We start from the raw sequence: 17,385 nt of genomic DNA, 5'->3' as shown, positions 1-17,385 counted from the left end.
TGGAAAAGAAAAAAAGATGACAAGGATTTAATTCTTAAACACTTTGATGTAACAAAATGGACCATTCTTAACAGAAGTTAAGCACAGAAAGACAGAAATTTACTTGACGGATATTTGCCAGCATTTATGAAAGAGATTAGGAAAACTACAGAACAATTTCAATTAGCATTATGTTCCGAAGTAACGGAGGAAAATTAAAAAGCGATACTGTCAGCTTCCAGAAATTCACGAATTAGCATTCAAAACAGGGTTATATAAGTAGCCTTTAACTGAAAACACGGTTTTCTCCTCTGACATAAGCTGTTACAGCTAAAGTCTGTAGAGTGGTAAAAAATACAATTAATTACAAATGATCAGTTTGACTCTGTGCCCCACGGAAATATTAGAGCCTTTGCTGAGAATAACAGCTCCCCTTTTCCCCACACATCATGGTGTCCCCTTGGAGCAACAGAGGCCTCTAACCACAGGTATCCAAGGCCACTGCAGGTGCCACTGGAGCAGCCAAGAGCCCCGCGGAGGCTTGGCAGAGGTGGGGAGGAGAGCCGCATCCCGCCGGTGTGCAGCCAGAGGCCCCGAGGGACAGCCCAGGCGGCACCTGAGGACTACGCCTGAGCACCTGAGTTGCTCTTCTGGTCACCTTTCCAAAATTCATTTTTAAATTCCTGCATGGAGAAAGCTTCCTGTCCTGGTCCACATGCCACGCAAAACAAAATCAAGCATCACTTTTTGAAAGCCTGGATTCCTAGAACGTATTTTCAATGGCAATCGCTTCTTGTTTACCTCTGGGGAGTCTCTTTATAAAAAAATGTATACTGAACTAGGAGGTGAATCAACTACACTTGAGTCACCGAGATCAGACTTTCTGGAAGATTTGAGTTCTGGAGACTATGATCTGCTCCATTTTTCTACAACGCAGACCCACTGGCACTGAGTTCAAGAGACGGCAGGTTACACGCTGCACTGCCGTGGTAGGCCCATCACTTGAACCCAGACTTGGTGGCTTTTCTGCACAGCAGAGCCTGTTGTTAACACCTAAATCACAGTATTTCCTCGAGCCCTTGTTCAGCACAGATGGAGTCATCTGTAATAGCAGGAGAAACAGGATTCTGGACTTGGAGGTCTAAAAAACATTTTCAGTGATACAAGGCTACTACTTAATTTTATGAATACTATACCTGCTATTTGACAAGACCGTAGAAGAAATGATGTATCTTAACATGAAATACAGCTAGACAGAAAGGAATACTGCAATCAGGTCAATATTGGCAATAAGCAATACCTTCATTCACACCTGTTGGAAAGATTTTCTTTGGACAAATGAGCCACACCAACACCCAGCCCTTAGAGAGACAAACAATTTCCATTTTTTGTGGCTACTCTGTTGTCTACAAAACACAGGATTTCCTTTAGCTGTGATTTAAATATTGAAACTGGTGAAACTGGTCTCTAACAATAGGGCATTGTCATCCCACCCTGACAATATAAGCCTAAAGGAACTTTTATGATTTGGGGAGTTCTCTATATGAAAATATTTCATTCTTACTGAACATTCTAATTTCACCCCCTAAATCTCAGATATCAGATGGAAAACTCTGCTGAGGCCTGGGCTTTTGATTATATGTTTTTGTGGGGAGAAGAAGGAAGATGCTTTTACTTCAGGTCACTGGATCAGCCTGTCTTCATCTTTATGGACTGCTGAACTGCCCGTTACTTGAATTACTTCTCTGTCGCTGCAGTATAAATACTTAAACCTACTGGCAATAATTTTCTGCACCATAATTGTCCTAGTCATTGAAACTGCCTCAGTTCTGACACTCAACAACCCATTGTTTGCAACTGGGTAATTAAATGGAAGGTTTAGCCTGAAATCTTTTACTGTTATTCCAAACAACATGCTGGTCTTGCAGCAATTTAGCTAGAAGTATCAACTTCTTTTGCAGGCAAATGGTTTTGATTTGAAGTTGGTCAAAACTCAGATTTTACTAACAAATATCTTTTGCACAAGAACAGAATGGAAATCAAAAATAATTAGAGGCATATTTAATAAATTCAGATGATTAAAAAATGGAAATCACCAACATTAGCATGTGAAAGAACAAGCAATCAGAGTCCCAAACAACCAGCACCAATATTAAAACACAGCCCCTAGATCCAAAAAGATGTTTGTGGATGCATTAGCACTCTCTACCTTTCTGAAATTTCGTGGCAAGCTGTTGCAGTCAGTCAGCTAGAAGGGAACAGAAGCACATTATACAATTGGAAACTTAATGGAAAATGGTATTTTATCATTTGAATAAATTTTATCTTTATTACAGATGATCAAAATAAGCTGGTCTTGCATGCAGCATTTGACAAGATAATGTTAGTATTAATATCTGAACTCCTTTTTCCTGTATTAATGAATGAAGTCTTGCAGAACCTGCAAAAATATTAATACCTTACTACCCCAATTTTGTGCATGGTGACCCAAGACACAGTTGACTAAACTGAATCACCTTACTCTTATTCAGAACTACAGATACTTTATGACAGCCTCCAAAGTCAATGGCACTAATCAGACTATACTAGCCTGTAGGAATGATCTAGCCCAAGATTCCCCTAATAATGCCAGCAGAGTAACTCTTCATTTGTAAATCAGAGCAGAAACATATCTTAAATAATATGAATGGGATGCTCACTACATCAGCAAAAGACTTGGGAATTGAACATATTATTGCTGCTTCTCATCCATGGCTATGAATAGAAAATAGGGCATGATATTTTGTGCCACACATCCAAGAGACTCAGCACAGAATACACAACTCTGAGGAAGGACTGAGTGACCTCATCTGATCCTGTAACGCTAACAGGTAATTGCATCTCTATTAAAATTGGGACTCTCGCAGATGCATTGCACAAACACAATACAAGGTGCCTACCTTCCACGGCTCTAGTACAGACACCACTGCAATCGACTCAGGTTTCTCTTTACCTTCCCGCAGAACCTGCACCTCACACTAATAGCCCTTTTAGGTGACCTTACACCCAGGTGAACATCCCTTACCACAGGACCTTGTGCAAAGATTTCCTCTTTATCTCACTGATCAGTGTTTTAGGGTCTCATGCACTGGGAAGCTGAGGGATCTGCAATTTCACCATGTGAAGCTAACGAATAATTGAATTAAGGTTCAGTAATTGCAGTTATAGCTACGAGACATTTTCAAGCAAAAATAAGCTTAGCAAAGTACACATCTGACTTTAAGTATATGTGAAGAGTCCCATTAGCTTCAATAGGATTTATCAGCCATGCTGAAAATTACACACATGAGAGTGCAATAAGAATCAGAAGTATTTGATTTTTAAGGAACCCTGCAAATGAGAAAAAGTTAAGGGATCGATTAAAACTATTTAACATCTTCCATGTCATGTATTAATACTAACGTGCTGTAGGAAGAGATATCAAATTGCTTTACATAGGTTCATATCCCTGATGTACACAGAGGGAAATTGCTGGCGTACAGCTGGCCAGAGATCACTCCTCCGGCTGGTGGCAAAAGCCTTAAGCAGACCAAGGTTGATTAGGTGTACCTAATCTCCTAGCTCCTTCTCCAGTGCTCAATCAGCAGGTAACAAGTACAATCTTAGTTAATTTTGTCAATAAGACATCAAAAGCGATTTTCAGTTACCCGTATGGAATTTGAAGTGACATGGCCTTGGGAATGAGTGCAGAGCCCTCGCACAACAGTCACCGCAGAGAGCTTTGAGGATGCGTTTGGCTGTTGTGACACAGCTGGATCCCAGACATTCACAAATACAACTCAGGAAGAAACTCCCCACTGCTCCGTATCTGTCAAAAGCATGGGAGACCCGGGTCAGCACTGGAGATTTCAGAACTGCCTCTCCTATGACTTTCCCCTCCTATCTTAAGTTGCACACATAAGAGATGAAGATGCAAAGCAGCAGATTTCATCTGGTCACAATGGTGAAAACAGAGAGCTAACACTCTAGGAAAGGCTTAATAAATAGCAGGAGATAGTAAGATGCTTAGCAGATTTTGCCATGTAAAATTACTATTGGAAAAATATTTTTATTAGTAGCTCAGGGAGGTATAGGCAATAAAACCAGTGCAAGTTTCAAATGTCTCCATTCTCTGTAGCAACGGAGATAGGGAACTTGAATTCATTGTTAGCATTCCAGAATGGCTGTATTTTTTACCTCTTGTTTTAGACCAGCAGAGAAGGATCAACCCCGTAACTCATGGGAGACTGAGATAATCAGCTCAAACCAAATTGCAGTATATAATTATAATCACGCAACTGGCAGGCTTTGCTCAAGAGATAATATGGGCCGGAGCAGCTGAGATCTAGGCATCACAGTCTATAACCCAAATAAAAACTCAGCTCAATAGTTAACACAGCCAAACAGAGCTATAACCATTGACATTCAGTATAGCGCACATCTGGTCTGTAGCTTGTATGCCATGAGTTTGAGAGTGTCAGACTGATGGAGCCCATCCATGGCTCATTAGCCAGCATCAAAATCAGCCTCTTCATTAGCGATGCCAATAGAGAAGCTAAGGAATGCTGCCCCAATTCCACATGACAAGTAGATGTGGATGTGGCATTAAGCACATGAATAAACTTATTGGACTATGACCTGGAGTCACCTTTCCCTGTTTTCATCTTTCAACAGTACTCTAGCCAACGAGGCCAAATAGGACCCTCACACCAACTAGCATAAACTCAACCAAAGCAATGCAGCTAGGCTCCTCTCAAATCACTCTCCACGTCCCGTAAAATAAGTGAGCTAGGAATGAGGAAGACAAAGGCCTGAATTCCCTTGTCAGAAATCAGAAAAGGTCCCCACAGGTTTTAGTCAGCACTGGGACCAAACTGGCTCAGGATGTTGATGGCCTTTTCTCTCTTCTTCTGAACAGTGCTTAGGGCAGGAAGGAAACTCAGACCCTTGGCGTTCGGAGGACCACTCTAAACGCACCGCTGAACCAAGATATGAATAAGTAGGAAGAATCAGTTGGAGCCAGACTGATTTTTCTGAAATAGTTTGAACGTTCTTTGAAAGTTGCCTACATGGATTTAGATGTACAGTTTTGGCCTTATGGAAAGCAAAACAAAACTGAAAATTGTGTTGCAAACATAGTTTTGGCTAAAGCCTCTGTTTTCCAGAAGCCACGAAAGAGTAACAATTTTCCACACTTCCCAAAATTGTCTTCAGACAGCAGACATTGAATTTTTCTTGGGGTAGTCTTGGATTTGAACTTACTGCAAAAGTGTGTCTTTAAGCCTCTCCAGTTATTGCTTATTTTCTCTCTGAACACATTTTTCAGTCCTTCTTAGATTGATCACCGAGAATCTGAGTTCTTTGAACCTGTCTACTTATTATAAAGACATTAAATATTGTCACTTTATAGCCTGATACAACTGTAATTAACAGTTTTTTTCCCTGTCCTCAGAAACAGAAAAAAGTGCCATCTATCGAAATTATTACAAAGTTGGTTAAGCACAGGATATGACTAATCCTGCATTTCACAGCCGGAGGTTAAACTGAGCCTCATTAAACCCAGTGTTCCTGCTCTCCCACAACAGAAGTAAATGGGGCACAAAGATCTTCGTGTGTGTTTGTGTGTTACGTATATATGTCTCGTACTCATGCTCTTCACACAGAAATTCAACTCCAGTCCTTCTAAAATTTTGAGTTAAGTTGCAAGAGATCACACAATTATTTCAAATTTATAAGATTCAATAAACAATTTATGTTTCTGTCTATCTTTTATTTGCCTTCTGGACTCAAAGCTTTTTGAATCATTTTCCAAGTTTTTCTAGTAACACAATTTATGTGTATCAGGTGACATCTCATAAAATCACTTGATGCCATAGGTTACAATCTCAAGAACACACAAGACAGATGATAAAGCTTTCATTAAAAGTTGCAAAAGTTCACTTCTGTCATGGATTCTGTTTTTCAGAAGTGCCCCCAACCACGAATGGAAGGCAAATGTGAACAGAATATTTATTTTCATAGGTAGCAGTCCAAGACCCTGATGTCCAAAGTCAACAGAATGAATTCCATTGTCTTAAATGGTTTGAAAGTATTTTGGATATCTGAGATATCTGTGATATCTTTGAATTGTTTTTATAAAACTGTATACCTCTGATTTTAGAAAAAATAAAAATATTGTATTCAATAAATATATATTGTTTATTTGTCCACTTATTGATAGCAAATTGGTCATATCAGTCAGCTTGGTCATTCTAATTCATAAAAGAGGGGACTGAAATGAAACACACTCCCAAACAGATTGGTTTTCTATGCTGTCTTTTCATGGAGCTTCCCCTATGAAAGCTGAGGAAGCTAGATTTGAGGGGATCCTGTCAAATTTTCTTGCATTTATGCATGTAAGTAATGCAATGCAATTAGAAGCCTAAGTTGAATTTTGGAGTGTGCAATACAGAAGGTCTCATGAAAACGTAGTTCAGTGTGAGTTGTACTCCAAAAATCATGGAATTCTGTAGAAAGTCTCACTGACTTCAAACTAATCTTTGGCTGAGGCCCCAAATATGCATCTTCTTTTTGCTTAATTAAAATCGATTAGCAGCTAAACATTTAAATGGTGTACAAGAACAGTAATATAGCAACTTAGGGCATGTCCTCTTCAGTATTTTGAATTTAAATGGAGATGAAATGCACTGAAAACCTTTCTTGCCTGAGTCACTCTCTATTACAAAAAACCTCTTAAATTAAAGCAATTATATTTATCCTCCTCACACGTAAACAATAGGTAGACTTTGGGGAAATAAGACAGGTTTGTAATTTTGTTCCACTTGTGGTGTACACATGCAACACTCCTGGCACAAGTAATGGCCTCACAGCAAAACTACTGAGCTGCAATTCAGAGACCCAAAATGCTAAGACCTGATATCAGCTCTGAGAGCTGAGAGGCAAATGCACAAGCAGGAACTGCTAATGGCTGACTTGGCACAAAGTCTAGTGACTAGTATTAAAATAATAGAAGAAATTGCACTCCAACTGTCTTGCAGCCATCCAGCCCGTTGTGTGCAATTCTTTTTCTCCTTTAGCCTCCTTTTTTCAGGAAAGATCAAACTCCTTGCTAAGCTGCATTTACATCTTTGTTCATTGCAACACCAAAGATTCACAGGCTCTCTTAAATCCAAGGCTCCATTTTTTCTCATCTTTAGAACAATATGCTGCCAAATGCTTGTTGAGTACCTGTTTGTGCCAAGCACACGTTTGCATAAGACTTTCAGCAGTCTCTAGATTACCTCACCAAGAACCCATAAGGAAACTCCTAGCTTGAAAACCTCAGCTCTGTCTTACTAGCAGCATTTACAGTTATTATTTACTATCATTTTTCTATCTGTACAGCTTCAGCTTTACCAGAGGGGCTTTTAATTCAGAATTTGCAAGCCAATAAGAATAAGCACAGTTTCCAAAGTGTTCTTTTAAAAAAAAAAAGAAAAAAAAGGAAAAGATCTTCCAGGGATACTTGAAATCCCAATCACTTAGCAGGCAGATGCTGAAATGCTGTGACGTGCTGGCAGCTCTGAAGTGTATTTGGTGATTTAATTAAATATTCAAATGTTCCTGACAACTCCCAAGGGCTGTCCCCTCCCTAGAGAAGAATTCTTCATCTTTCTGCTCTCCACAAGGGGCCCTGAAAATTTCCATAAAAGATGCATCATGATTTCATTGTCAAAACTCTTGTTAACTCAGTCTCGCTGCCTGTTTGACACATCTGCTCTGCTCAAATCTGGGCTTTTTCAAGCAAAGGTGTGCAACATGCTCTGGGCATCTCTGAGCAGCACAATTCCTCTGGTATATCTATTCTGAAGGGAAAAAATAGACTAGGCTTAGCAGAGACATCAAAACAAAAGAAGTCTTGACAGTCAGCCTATGATACCCAGCACTTTAATATGAGAAGTGAGAATGAGGTGATGAGTCCATGAAACCTTTAAACTTCAGTTTTGTTTAAATGTGTCTAATGCTTACATTAGACATCAAGATTTGAAAACGTAAAATATCATGAACAATGGCCAAAAGTTTGTCACTGTTATTATCTCTAAAATGTATGCATTAGTAATAAAACTAACCAGAAATGACTTTTGGAACTCCTGAAGCACTCCTGAAGACCTGGATTTCTCCAATCTTGAGAAAAATGGGTGTTATTACATATTCATTTGTAGTTAAAGGGGCAGTGTGAGATGGTTTAAAGGGTCTACTTAGACAGTTTCAGCTCAGAGGAACAGAAAGCAAATGCAGCCTCTCATCTCAGGTGTTATATCCCAATAATATGGAAGGTGCCCTCTTCTAGTTATCTCATTGAGAAAGAAAGGCTAACCCTAACTTTCCAGTGCATTCCCCACGATGGTACAGAAAAAAAACATCGTCTCTTCCACATGATGTGGAGTGGATTAAATCAATGCACACAGTATAATTTAGTGTACTTGTTCCCCAGAGAATTTAAGACTATAAGTGATGCCTGCAAAGCCCTCCAACGCCAACACCCAACATTCCTTAGAGCTTACGTTAGTGTTCTTTACACCTCGACTAAAACTTCAGAAAATAAAGTTGTCAATTAAGCCTACACACCAGAAACATGTTTGGATTTCACCTCTCCTGTAACAGGAATTTGGAAACAAACCAAGGATTTCCACTGCACCTTGCCACATAAAAATCAGCCAGCTATTAAGACGTTGCGAGACTTCAGGTTACTAATGCTCCTCTGAAACTTGACATATGCCTCCTCCCTTACTCGGTCGTGTGCTCTTAGAGGACAGAAGCCAATTACACTTGTGAGAGAGGCTGACACTGTCAACCCTAGGACACTGTGGTCCTGTCTGCACTGTGTCGTCTTTGTCAACACCACAGAAGCCTACTAGCATAGATGAGCATGCACTGACGGACATTATTTGATAGCAACAATCGCTTACAGCATCTCTCTAAAACAATATAAACTAGGGCAACAAAAGCTGTGTTTTGTCAGAATTTCTACCAGGGATTTTGCCAGCACAACGATGTCATCCAAGAGCATGACTTTCTAGGTAACACTGCCATGCCAGCAAAACATTACAGTGCAAACCTGAGTCAAAGAAAGGTATAAAATTGGAGTAGCTTCTCCTCAGAAGAGAGGATGCAAACAGTAATGATTATTGACAGGTTAGCAAAGGCCAAAGGAGCTCATTTCCCAACTGGAAATATACAGTTTCTACACTAACTGCTTGCCTTACAGCATCACCAAATCTAATCCTGGAAAAAGATGCTAATTCTGGTGAGTGGAGACTATGCCGGGGTGGATATATGGAAGGAAAGAAATGACCCTAAAAAGGAAAAGAAGGCAAAAAAGCCATATACGGCTACCATAAATAACATCCATTTCTCCATTTGCTTTCATCCCACTCTAAAGTGTGGCTCATGGCATGGTAGCTCTTGATCCCACAAGGAAAAGCTCTCTCCATTAATCTGTTCAAATGAGTCACCAGAAAAAGAGAAGCATGAATCACAGCACATTCGCCCTGCTGGCAGCATGTACAGCGCAAAGCGGCAGCCTCAGCACGGCTGGCACGCTCTTGCCTCTCCCACCGAGCCTTTGTTTTAACGTGCTCAACCAAAAAGGAGATGTCAGGATGCACATTTAGAAGCGCACATTTAGGAGCCTTGCACTAACTTAAATTTGTGTCTGAAGGTGGCACAAGGGCACTCATCACATCTCAGCATAGCCTCACATCACAGACGCGCAAAGATAAAGGAACAAATCTTGCTCAGGATGCACCAGCTAGCAAAGGGGCATTGTGTCACTGGCCACTGTAATATAAATCCCCCTATAAAGCTTGCAATATCATTTGCAGCACCAGCCTTCTCAGGTTTCTCTGGATGAAGCGCTATTTCAGCTCTATGTTTAGCACTTGGAAAGAAGCCAGGAAGACTTCCATAACCACTACTGATTTGTTAATCCCTTAATGCACAGGCACTGTTTGTTACTTAGGACATCAGGTTTCATCACTCCTCTGCACTGTGGTGATAGAACTTCTTGACACTAGGCTGCAAATATTATTGCAATGTCAATACTCCCAGGGAGAAAGCCAACCTGAGTTAAAATGTGACTTTGGTGTTGACAAGCAAGTTTGGCATTGTGAAGTACACACTGCCAGGATTACCTGGAAACTTTAAAAACAGCAGACAGTTTGCCAGGATCCTTTTTGACTAGCATCTTATCTTAAGTGGATTATACTTTTCCAGGAAAGTACTGGGAACATTGTGTACATAGGCATTGGTGTCTGTTCAGATAAAGATTTTCCTCATCTTTCATCCTCTTTTTTCTATAGTTTGCAGACTCTGGTAGAAAATGAGGTGAAAATTGGTGAGTTTCATACTGAGCATTAAAAGAGAAACATTCCAAAACTAGGTTTGTAGGATGACAAATCTGGAGGAGATGCAGATCTGAATTCCCAGCACCCAGAAAGTGGCAGTTTCAACCTTTCTTGTGTTACCCTAAGGAGAGCTGAGTGCCTCTGGTAAAAAAACAAAACAAAACAAAACAGAGTATTTCACGAGCAGAACCTAAAATAGGTTGGATCCTGATATTTTTGGAGGGCCATTAAGACATCACACAGGGACTGCACAGAACATTGGAGTCTGCCTGGAGTCAGTGGCTAGTGCTGCTAAGGAGGTTGCTGACCCTTTCCAGAGCACAGCGCTATTTTAGGATCATTTCCCTCCTTCCGAGATCTGAACTTTTGTAGTAACACAGCCTGAAAGGTGTGGATAATCGAAGACAGCCTGTGAGCTCTGAGGAAAATGCACAGCCTTCTCACCCGTGACAAAATGAAGGCAGAAGGTCCAACAGGCAGGGCTGCTTCAGGCAACAAGAAGTCCAGTTCCCAGCCCCAGGGCGGACCCTGAGCAGGCGATTTGAGGGGAGACTCTCGATGATGGCAAAGAGTGACTACATCGTGATCACCTACCTCTCCTCCAGCTGAAGTGAGCAAAGTTTTCAGCTAGAGCTTTATTACCCAACCTTCGCCATCCGGCAAGTGACTGCCTGGGCTGGTAGCAACAGAGACCGACATCCACCCACCACTGGAAGAGCAGGACTCAAAGGGTGAGGTTTTTTCTTGTATTTTGCTAACTCATTGTCAAACGCATTAAAAGGAAGTACGGTGTCTTCAGCTGCAGCCCTACACACTAAGAAAAACTGGGCTCTACCTGGAAGCCTCATGCTAATGACTGCAATGTGTCTGAGCATCTTTTTTAGCCTGCCTATTATGAATTACTGATCACTTTTTCAACCTCGTAAAGGCAGACCCAAGCAAGTAAAGCACTCGGTACTACATGGCTCGCAAATGGCAGGACGAAGTCAGGCCAAGGGCATATTGAGCAGGGAGCCGGTTCCCAAATCCATGCGTCTCCTAGCAACTGGCCACCCCGTGCTGCAGAGCCCATCTGTTTATCAATATTTCCAATGAAATCGTCTCGAGGTTTAAACTGCCACCAGCTAATTTATGGGTTGGGAGAAAAAGAGAGAGAGTTAAAATTAAATTAGGAATTGATTAATACTTGAAGCCACTTGGTAGCTGTTGAGCTGAACGCCTTTTTGGGGTTTTAACTCTTTGATGTTCTATAATTTGTGTTTTGTGGCTAACAAGGCCAACTAGTACACTCAAAACTTGGGGTAATTTTTAAAAAGCTTACAGTTGGGCCAGAATGTGGAGTTCAGTAAAAATAAGGTTTAACAAAATTATTTTGTTGGAAGTCCAGTAAGCATATAGCCTTCTTGTCAATTTTATTTTTTAAAAGGAATGTTTTAGAAATAAAATGGAAGAAAAAAGAAGTGATACTGGACAATTCTATTTTCAGACTCAGTGAAATGAAAAGAACAACATAATATAATTTTGACAAAAAGGTAATTCTTTTTAAGATTTTAGGAATTGTTTTACCTTCATTCTTTATAACTGGAAAGAACTTATAACAAAATGATTCTGAAACTCGGCGCTTGAAGCAAGAAGCAAAGTTCATAAAAAGAGAAATTTAAAAATGCCAGGGAAGAAGAACAGTGTAACAGTGAAAAGATGCAGAGAACAAGAGAAAGGGTAACTCTTCCAATGGTTTAAATGGACAGAGTTTCATTGATCTCAGCAAAGCCTCCCCTGTTTACAGCAAGTGCTATGGTTTATGTGGGATCCTGGGGACATACCAGGCAGGATGGTTGTTTTCTTCCCTACCACTTGACATTCCTATATATAGATAGGTAAGCACAACAAATGATCAAAAGCCCAGTGGCACGTAGAGCAGACTTTGAAGGACAGATGCAAGCAAGAAGTGCCAGTTTTAAAAAGATCTGTTCTGTTTTAAGCAAGATCATAAATAAAATCTAGGAGCCAGCACTGCACAAAACTACTCCCAAGGCTGTCCCTTCACTACAGTCTCATCATGCAACAACATAAAAGAAAATGCAAATGGGCAAGCAAGACAAAATCCTAGAGCAAGGACACAGGCACTGCTGGACCGCACCACCACCACTGAGCGAGAGCAGTTGCTCACCAAGGAGCTGTGACAACAGGACACAGGGGTGCAGACACACCGTAGGTACCCTCGCTCCTCTGCACACACCTGCTTCTGTGGGCGCAGGCCCTTCTCCCTGCAGCTCCTGCACCCCAGGAGCAGACATTTTTTGGCTCATCACTTCAGCAACAGCAGCACCCATCCTTTGTGCACATCCATGCGCACTGCAATCTTTGCCTCTCTCCTAAACACACACGGGCACGGGCCCTAATAGGCAATTGACTATTTTTTTTTTCTATAGGCAATTTTGAAGTAGCATTACTGTAAGAGGTGTGTAAGAAAACAAGGCCCAATTCTATCAGCGGCATTTGCCATGAAGGACCATTGTGCTCTCACCCTCCTAAGAAGCCCACTGAAGCCCTAGTGAATTCAAGTGGGCAGACAGACACAACTATATGGAAATAGGAGAACAGAGCCTAAGGCCACATTAATATCTATTAGGCAAAAAATAAAAAACCTACCTGACAGAGAAGCTTGTTGTCATCCTCCAGCAGTTTCACTTTTGTTTCAAGTTGCCTGATATAGTTGGAAGACGGATCTTTAGGAAAAGAGAAAAAATATGTTTAAGCTTCATGTTTTATAGATTAGCACTGTCAGACAGTGATACATTTTCCCACTCTGCGGAAGGGGAGGTAGGGAAAGAGCTAATTACTACAAATTCGAATTTAAAGGGTGGGGAGGGGATTCTGCCAAAAGCTTTTTCACTAGGGAGCTGAGATTCAGCAGCAGCAGTATTTCCTATGAATTCCTACCAGCCCCACTCAGCCAGGTGTGGGGGGAAAAGAAAAGGAAAGGAAACTTGAAATGTTTTGTTCCTTTTCTCTTTTTCTAATTAAAGTAGTTTCTGAACTTTGAAAGACAATCATATTCATCTAAAATGCACCAAAACACTCAACAACAGAAGATGCTTCCCTTTAGGTTCAAATAAACTACCTTCTCCTCTTTTTTCTTTCAAAGCCAACCAACAAACTCTTCAAAATAAGTTGTTTCTATAGTTCTGCAAAGAGGTCACTGTCAGAATTCCCAACACCACAAAAGAGGGCATGAAATACATAGACCACAAAGCTGAAGCATACACACAGACTGACATATTACAACACAAACACCCATCAATGAGACCTGCTGAGGCAATAAAATACAGTATAACCTCACATAAAATGGTAATATTCAACTTCAAGAAATTCAATAGCCAGTTTACTATCACAAGATAGCAACACCAGATAGGCTGACCTGGTATAGAAGATATCTTGCCAGAGACCTCTGTGGGTGGCTCACCATTGTCCAAACATCTGGGTTTTGTTTTGAAATGTGCTTTGAAGCAACACATTTGCACATTTCACAAGGAAGAAATTAAAGGAACCTGGGAAAACCGTTTAACCATCTTCATCATAGTTTAGCAGTTTGCAATGGCTCCTCCATCCATCAGTATGTTTGTAAAATGCCTTTTCCACTTGTAATTTTGATAGCAGATGCTGTGTATTGTTTCAGGAGGGGGAGAAGAGGAAGCTTTGCAGCTTAAGCATATGTAAAAACCTGAGCAATTTCTGCACTACTAAAAGTGCTCTGTACAATGGAGTTATATTTTACTTCATTTTATTTATTATGGAATGGCTACAAAGACTTCACACTGAGCATGAATCAGAGAGGAACCAAGCATTATGCAACCGTGTTCATGTTGGTATGCGTTGCTGATACCCAGCACCATTCAGGATCAGCCCATTATGGTTAGCAGGCGACATTAGCTAAATTTTCACATGCACAAACACATGCACGTATGCATATATGCATTACCTGGAAGGTTTAGGCTGGCACTGTACTAACCAGCTCATCATTCCCTTTGCCAGCACCTGCCAAACACCCTCAGCACAACCCTGAATTCTGTTTCTTGGCCATTCTTCGGGCAGTTTTGCAGAAGAGCTAGCATGCAAGCTACAGCTAACCACTTAGAGCGCTTTGACCATTCAAGAGAAAAATTGGAATATGCCTGAAAAAAGTGCTACCATAGACAAGTGCCAAGTTGCACATAAAGGAACAGCAGGACAGAACAGTCAAGCGTCCAACTAAAGGAATCGCACTCTCAAAGGAAACATGCTCACTATTTTTGTTTTGATTGTGCTTTGTGCAAAACCAGTAAATCCAAATAAATCCTTGTAAGAAAGGATAAGAAGACGCTGTAGGAAACTATGTAAGTTCAGTGAACAGTTTAAGTGGTCATAAGGTTCACAACAATATCACCTCCAGCTGCAGACATCACAAACTCTGTCCGTCCAACAACTCAAACGTGGGAGCAGTCTGAAGATCAGAGGAAAAGAAGGCAAAAGTAGTAGGTTATACGATCAATCCATAGCACCTTCCCAGCTAAGGCCTCATGCCAACAATGTCATGAATTTAATCATGCATATAAAAATGTGTAGAGTACAATGCTACAGAAGATCTATGCTTAAGTCAGCAAGATTTCAGCGTCAGCTTAAACAACTTGCTGAATTAGTAATGAATCTCTCCTCCATCATGGTAATAGGGAAGTTTGAGAGTCTTAAAAGCAAAGCCAGGAGGACCATGGATCATTTAGTCTGACCTCTACTGCATCCCAGGCCACAGCATTTATTGACTTACCCCTAAATCCAGTTCAGTAATATCCATTTGCCTAAATATAGTTCTCAGAAGAGTCTCCAGATCAATCTGAGGACACCCAGTGACTCCATCTTTTCCACTGCTCTGCTATGAAAAGAGCCTCCACCTGCAGAGCTGGCTCCATAAGGTGTCCCTCCACCTGCCTTGCAGCTGCCCAGGGTAACCGCGTGCTCCCAGTGCAGCATGGAGCGGAGCGCCTCTAAACAGTGAATCAAATGATCCAGACACACCGGTTCCTGGGTTTTATCTCAAAGTTTCAGGGCATTCAGAGCAGCATCAATGAAGGATTCAAACTGCCATCAAAGGACAGGCTTTATCTATGCCTACCTGGAAATCAGAGATATGCCACTGGACTGAAGATAGTCTGTCCATGCATCAGTTACACAGACAACCACACTTATGTGAAAAAGCGTAAAAAAAACACTAGATAAAGCTAAAGAAGATCTGTATGTGTTGCCAGGTCACACATGGGCTCCACTATAATGACAGTACTAGCGAGTGCGAGCCTTTTGCCTGTTAGCAGACCCAGCCTGTTTCCCAGCGGCAGGGACTCTGCTGCACATGGAGCTCCAAGCTCTGAACTGTCCTGTCCCTCCGCAGTGCTTACATGGTGCCAGGCATGAGCCATCACACTACCCTGTGTGTGGAGAACGGCAACACAAAGAAAGCTTACGGGAACTGTTTCTGACTCAGACAAACCCTTTCTCCTTGTCTCATGTCCACAAAGGGCAGAGAAACTGCACGAGGAGCCCTCCAGCTGTCTAAGCACAGCAGTAAACCACCACGGTTGTCTCCAGGCCCTGGATGCTGCAAGGACTGACTTGTTGACCGCAAGAGTAGAGAGCATGGTTGCCCAAAGAAAGAAAGAAATGGGGAGAGAATTATTTCCTCGCTTTGGTTTTACACCCCGTGTAAAAGAAAGAGTATTCCTCAGGCATGTCCTGAGGGCAACCCCCATCTCCCCAGGAGCCAGTGCACATCATGGCCTACTCCAACTGCAAAGTCTTTTCTGAGATTTGCTGGAGTCCTTCAAACACCACCATTCAACCCCAAACCACATCCCACATCTGACCTCAGCCAGAAAACACCCCATAGTAACATAAAACATAAGGAGAGAGAAGAAAAAAAGAGAAAGCAAACAAATTTTGTCAGCAGAAAGTGCTCCATCTCAGGCAAAGCCTGAGAAACATGGTTCAAAGCTGTCAGCATCCTCACTACGCCCTCAGAGACGAATCGGCACCATCTTCTGGAGCTGCCTGTGTGGAGGTAGGTGCCAGATGAGCAGTTTGCATCTTGATCTCAGGTTTAAAAGATCCCATAACTCTCATGACAGCAGGCAGTAACACTCCAGGCCTAAGCTGCACAGCCCTAGGCTGAGGCTCTCCCACATTAGATCAAGAAACACATTCCCAACATTTTTCTGCCTCTGACCTTCCTCTTATCAGTGAATTTCCCTCCTCCCCTGCCTCCCCCAAAGCCGTGGCTGGCAGAAAGGCCTGGGTGACCCACCCAGGAGACGTTGCTGAGCAGGAATGTGGATGGCTCAGACCCCCTCGTCGCATTCATTAGAAATTAAACAAATGATCCCCATCACCTTATCAAAGTCTGCCTTCAGTCATGAGGAATGCTTAACCTTCAGTCCAAAAACACATTCTTCTCTGTGGTGTGAGAGGCTCTCCAGATCCCGAGCATTTCGGCATACCAACAGCATGCCTAGGCCAGATAGTCACCTAATATAACAACGTGGCACTGACTTCAAATCCACCTACCCCTGAGTAGGTATTGTCGAAGGTCTCATAGCTTATTCTGCCCTTGGCAAACAGCTAAGTCAATAGGCTCGGTGAAAGTGCAGCATGATGAAGAAAACGGTATAGTATCACTGAAACAGACAAGGAGAGTGGCCAAGAACACGGTGGGATAAGCTTTTCAGCAGGATTTTTAGATGACCCTCAGGCGACATGCTCCTCGAGTTGTTCCTAGGAGCCTCAGGTGCCCACTGCATGAGCAACGTTTGCCTTAGTGGGCCAGATGGCACCAGATGGAAGGAATTTCCCCTCAAAACATTGCACCTCCCACCCTTCCCGTTACACACGTCAAACTCAGTGCTTGCCCATCATCGCACTTGGAGCATCTTCCAGCAGCAAAAAATCTTTTCAAGCAGCTACCACAACCCAACAGTCT

At 41.8% G+C, this 17,385-nt stretch overlaps 1 protein-coding gene across 1 annotated transcript in view; it reads right to left on the bottom strand.

Moving 5' to 3' along the window:
* Positions 1-17,385, bottom strand: part of CCDC85C (coiled-coil domain containing 85C) — a 117,081-nt gene that overhangs the window by 32,566 nt on the left and 67,130 nt on the right. The window contains exon 2 of the mRNA XM_064512095.1: positions 13,035-13,111. Coding sequence (XP_064368165.1) covers positions 13,035-13,111 — 77 coding nt within the window. The remainder of the gene's footprint in view (positions 1-13,034; positions 13,112-17,385) is intronic.

Source organism: Dromaius novaehollandiae, chromosome 5, assembly GCF_036370855.1.
Source record: "Dromaius novaehollandiae isolate bDroNov1 chromosome 5, bDroNov1.hap1, whole genome shotgun sequence".
NCBI classification, from domain to species: Eukaryota; Metazoa; Chordata; class Aves; order Casuariiformes; family Dromaiidae; genus Dromaius; species Dromaius novaehollandiae.
This window is presented reverse-complemented; position numbering and strand designations above follow the sequence as displayed.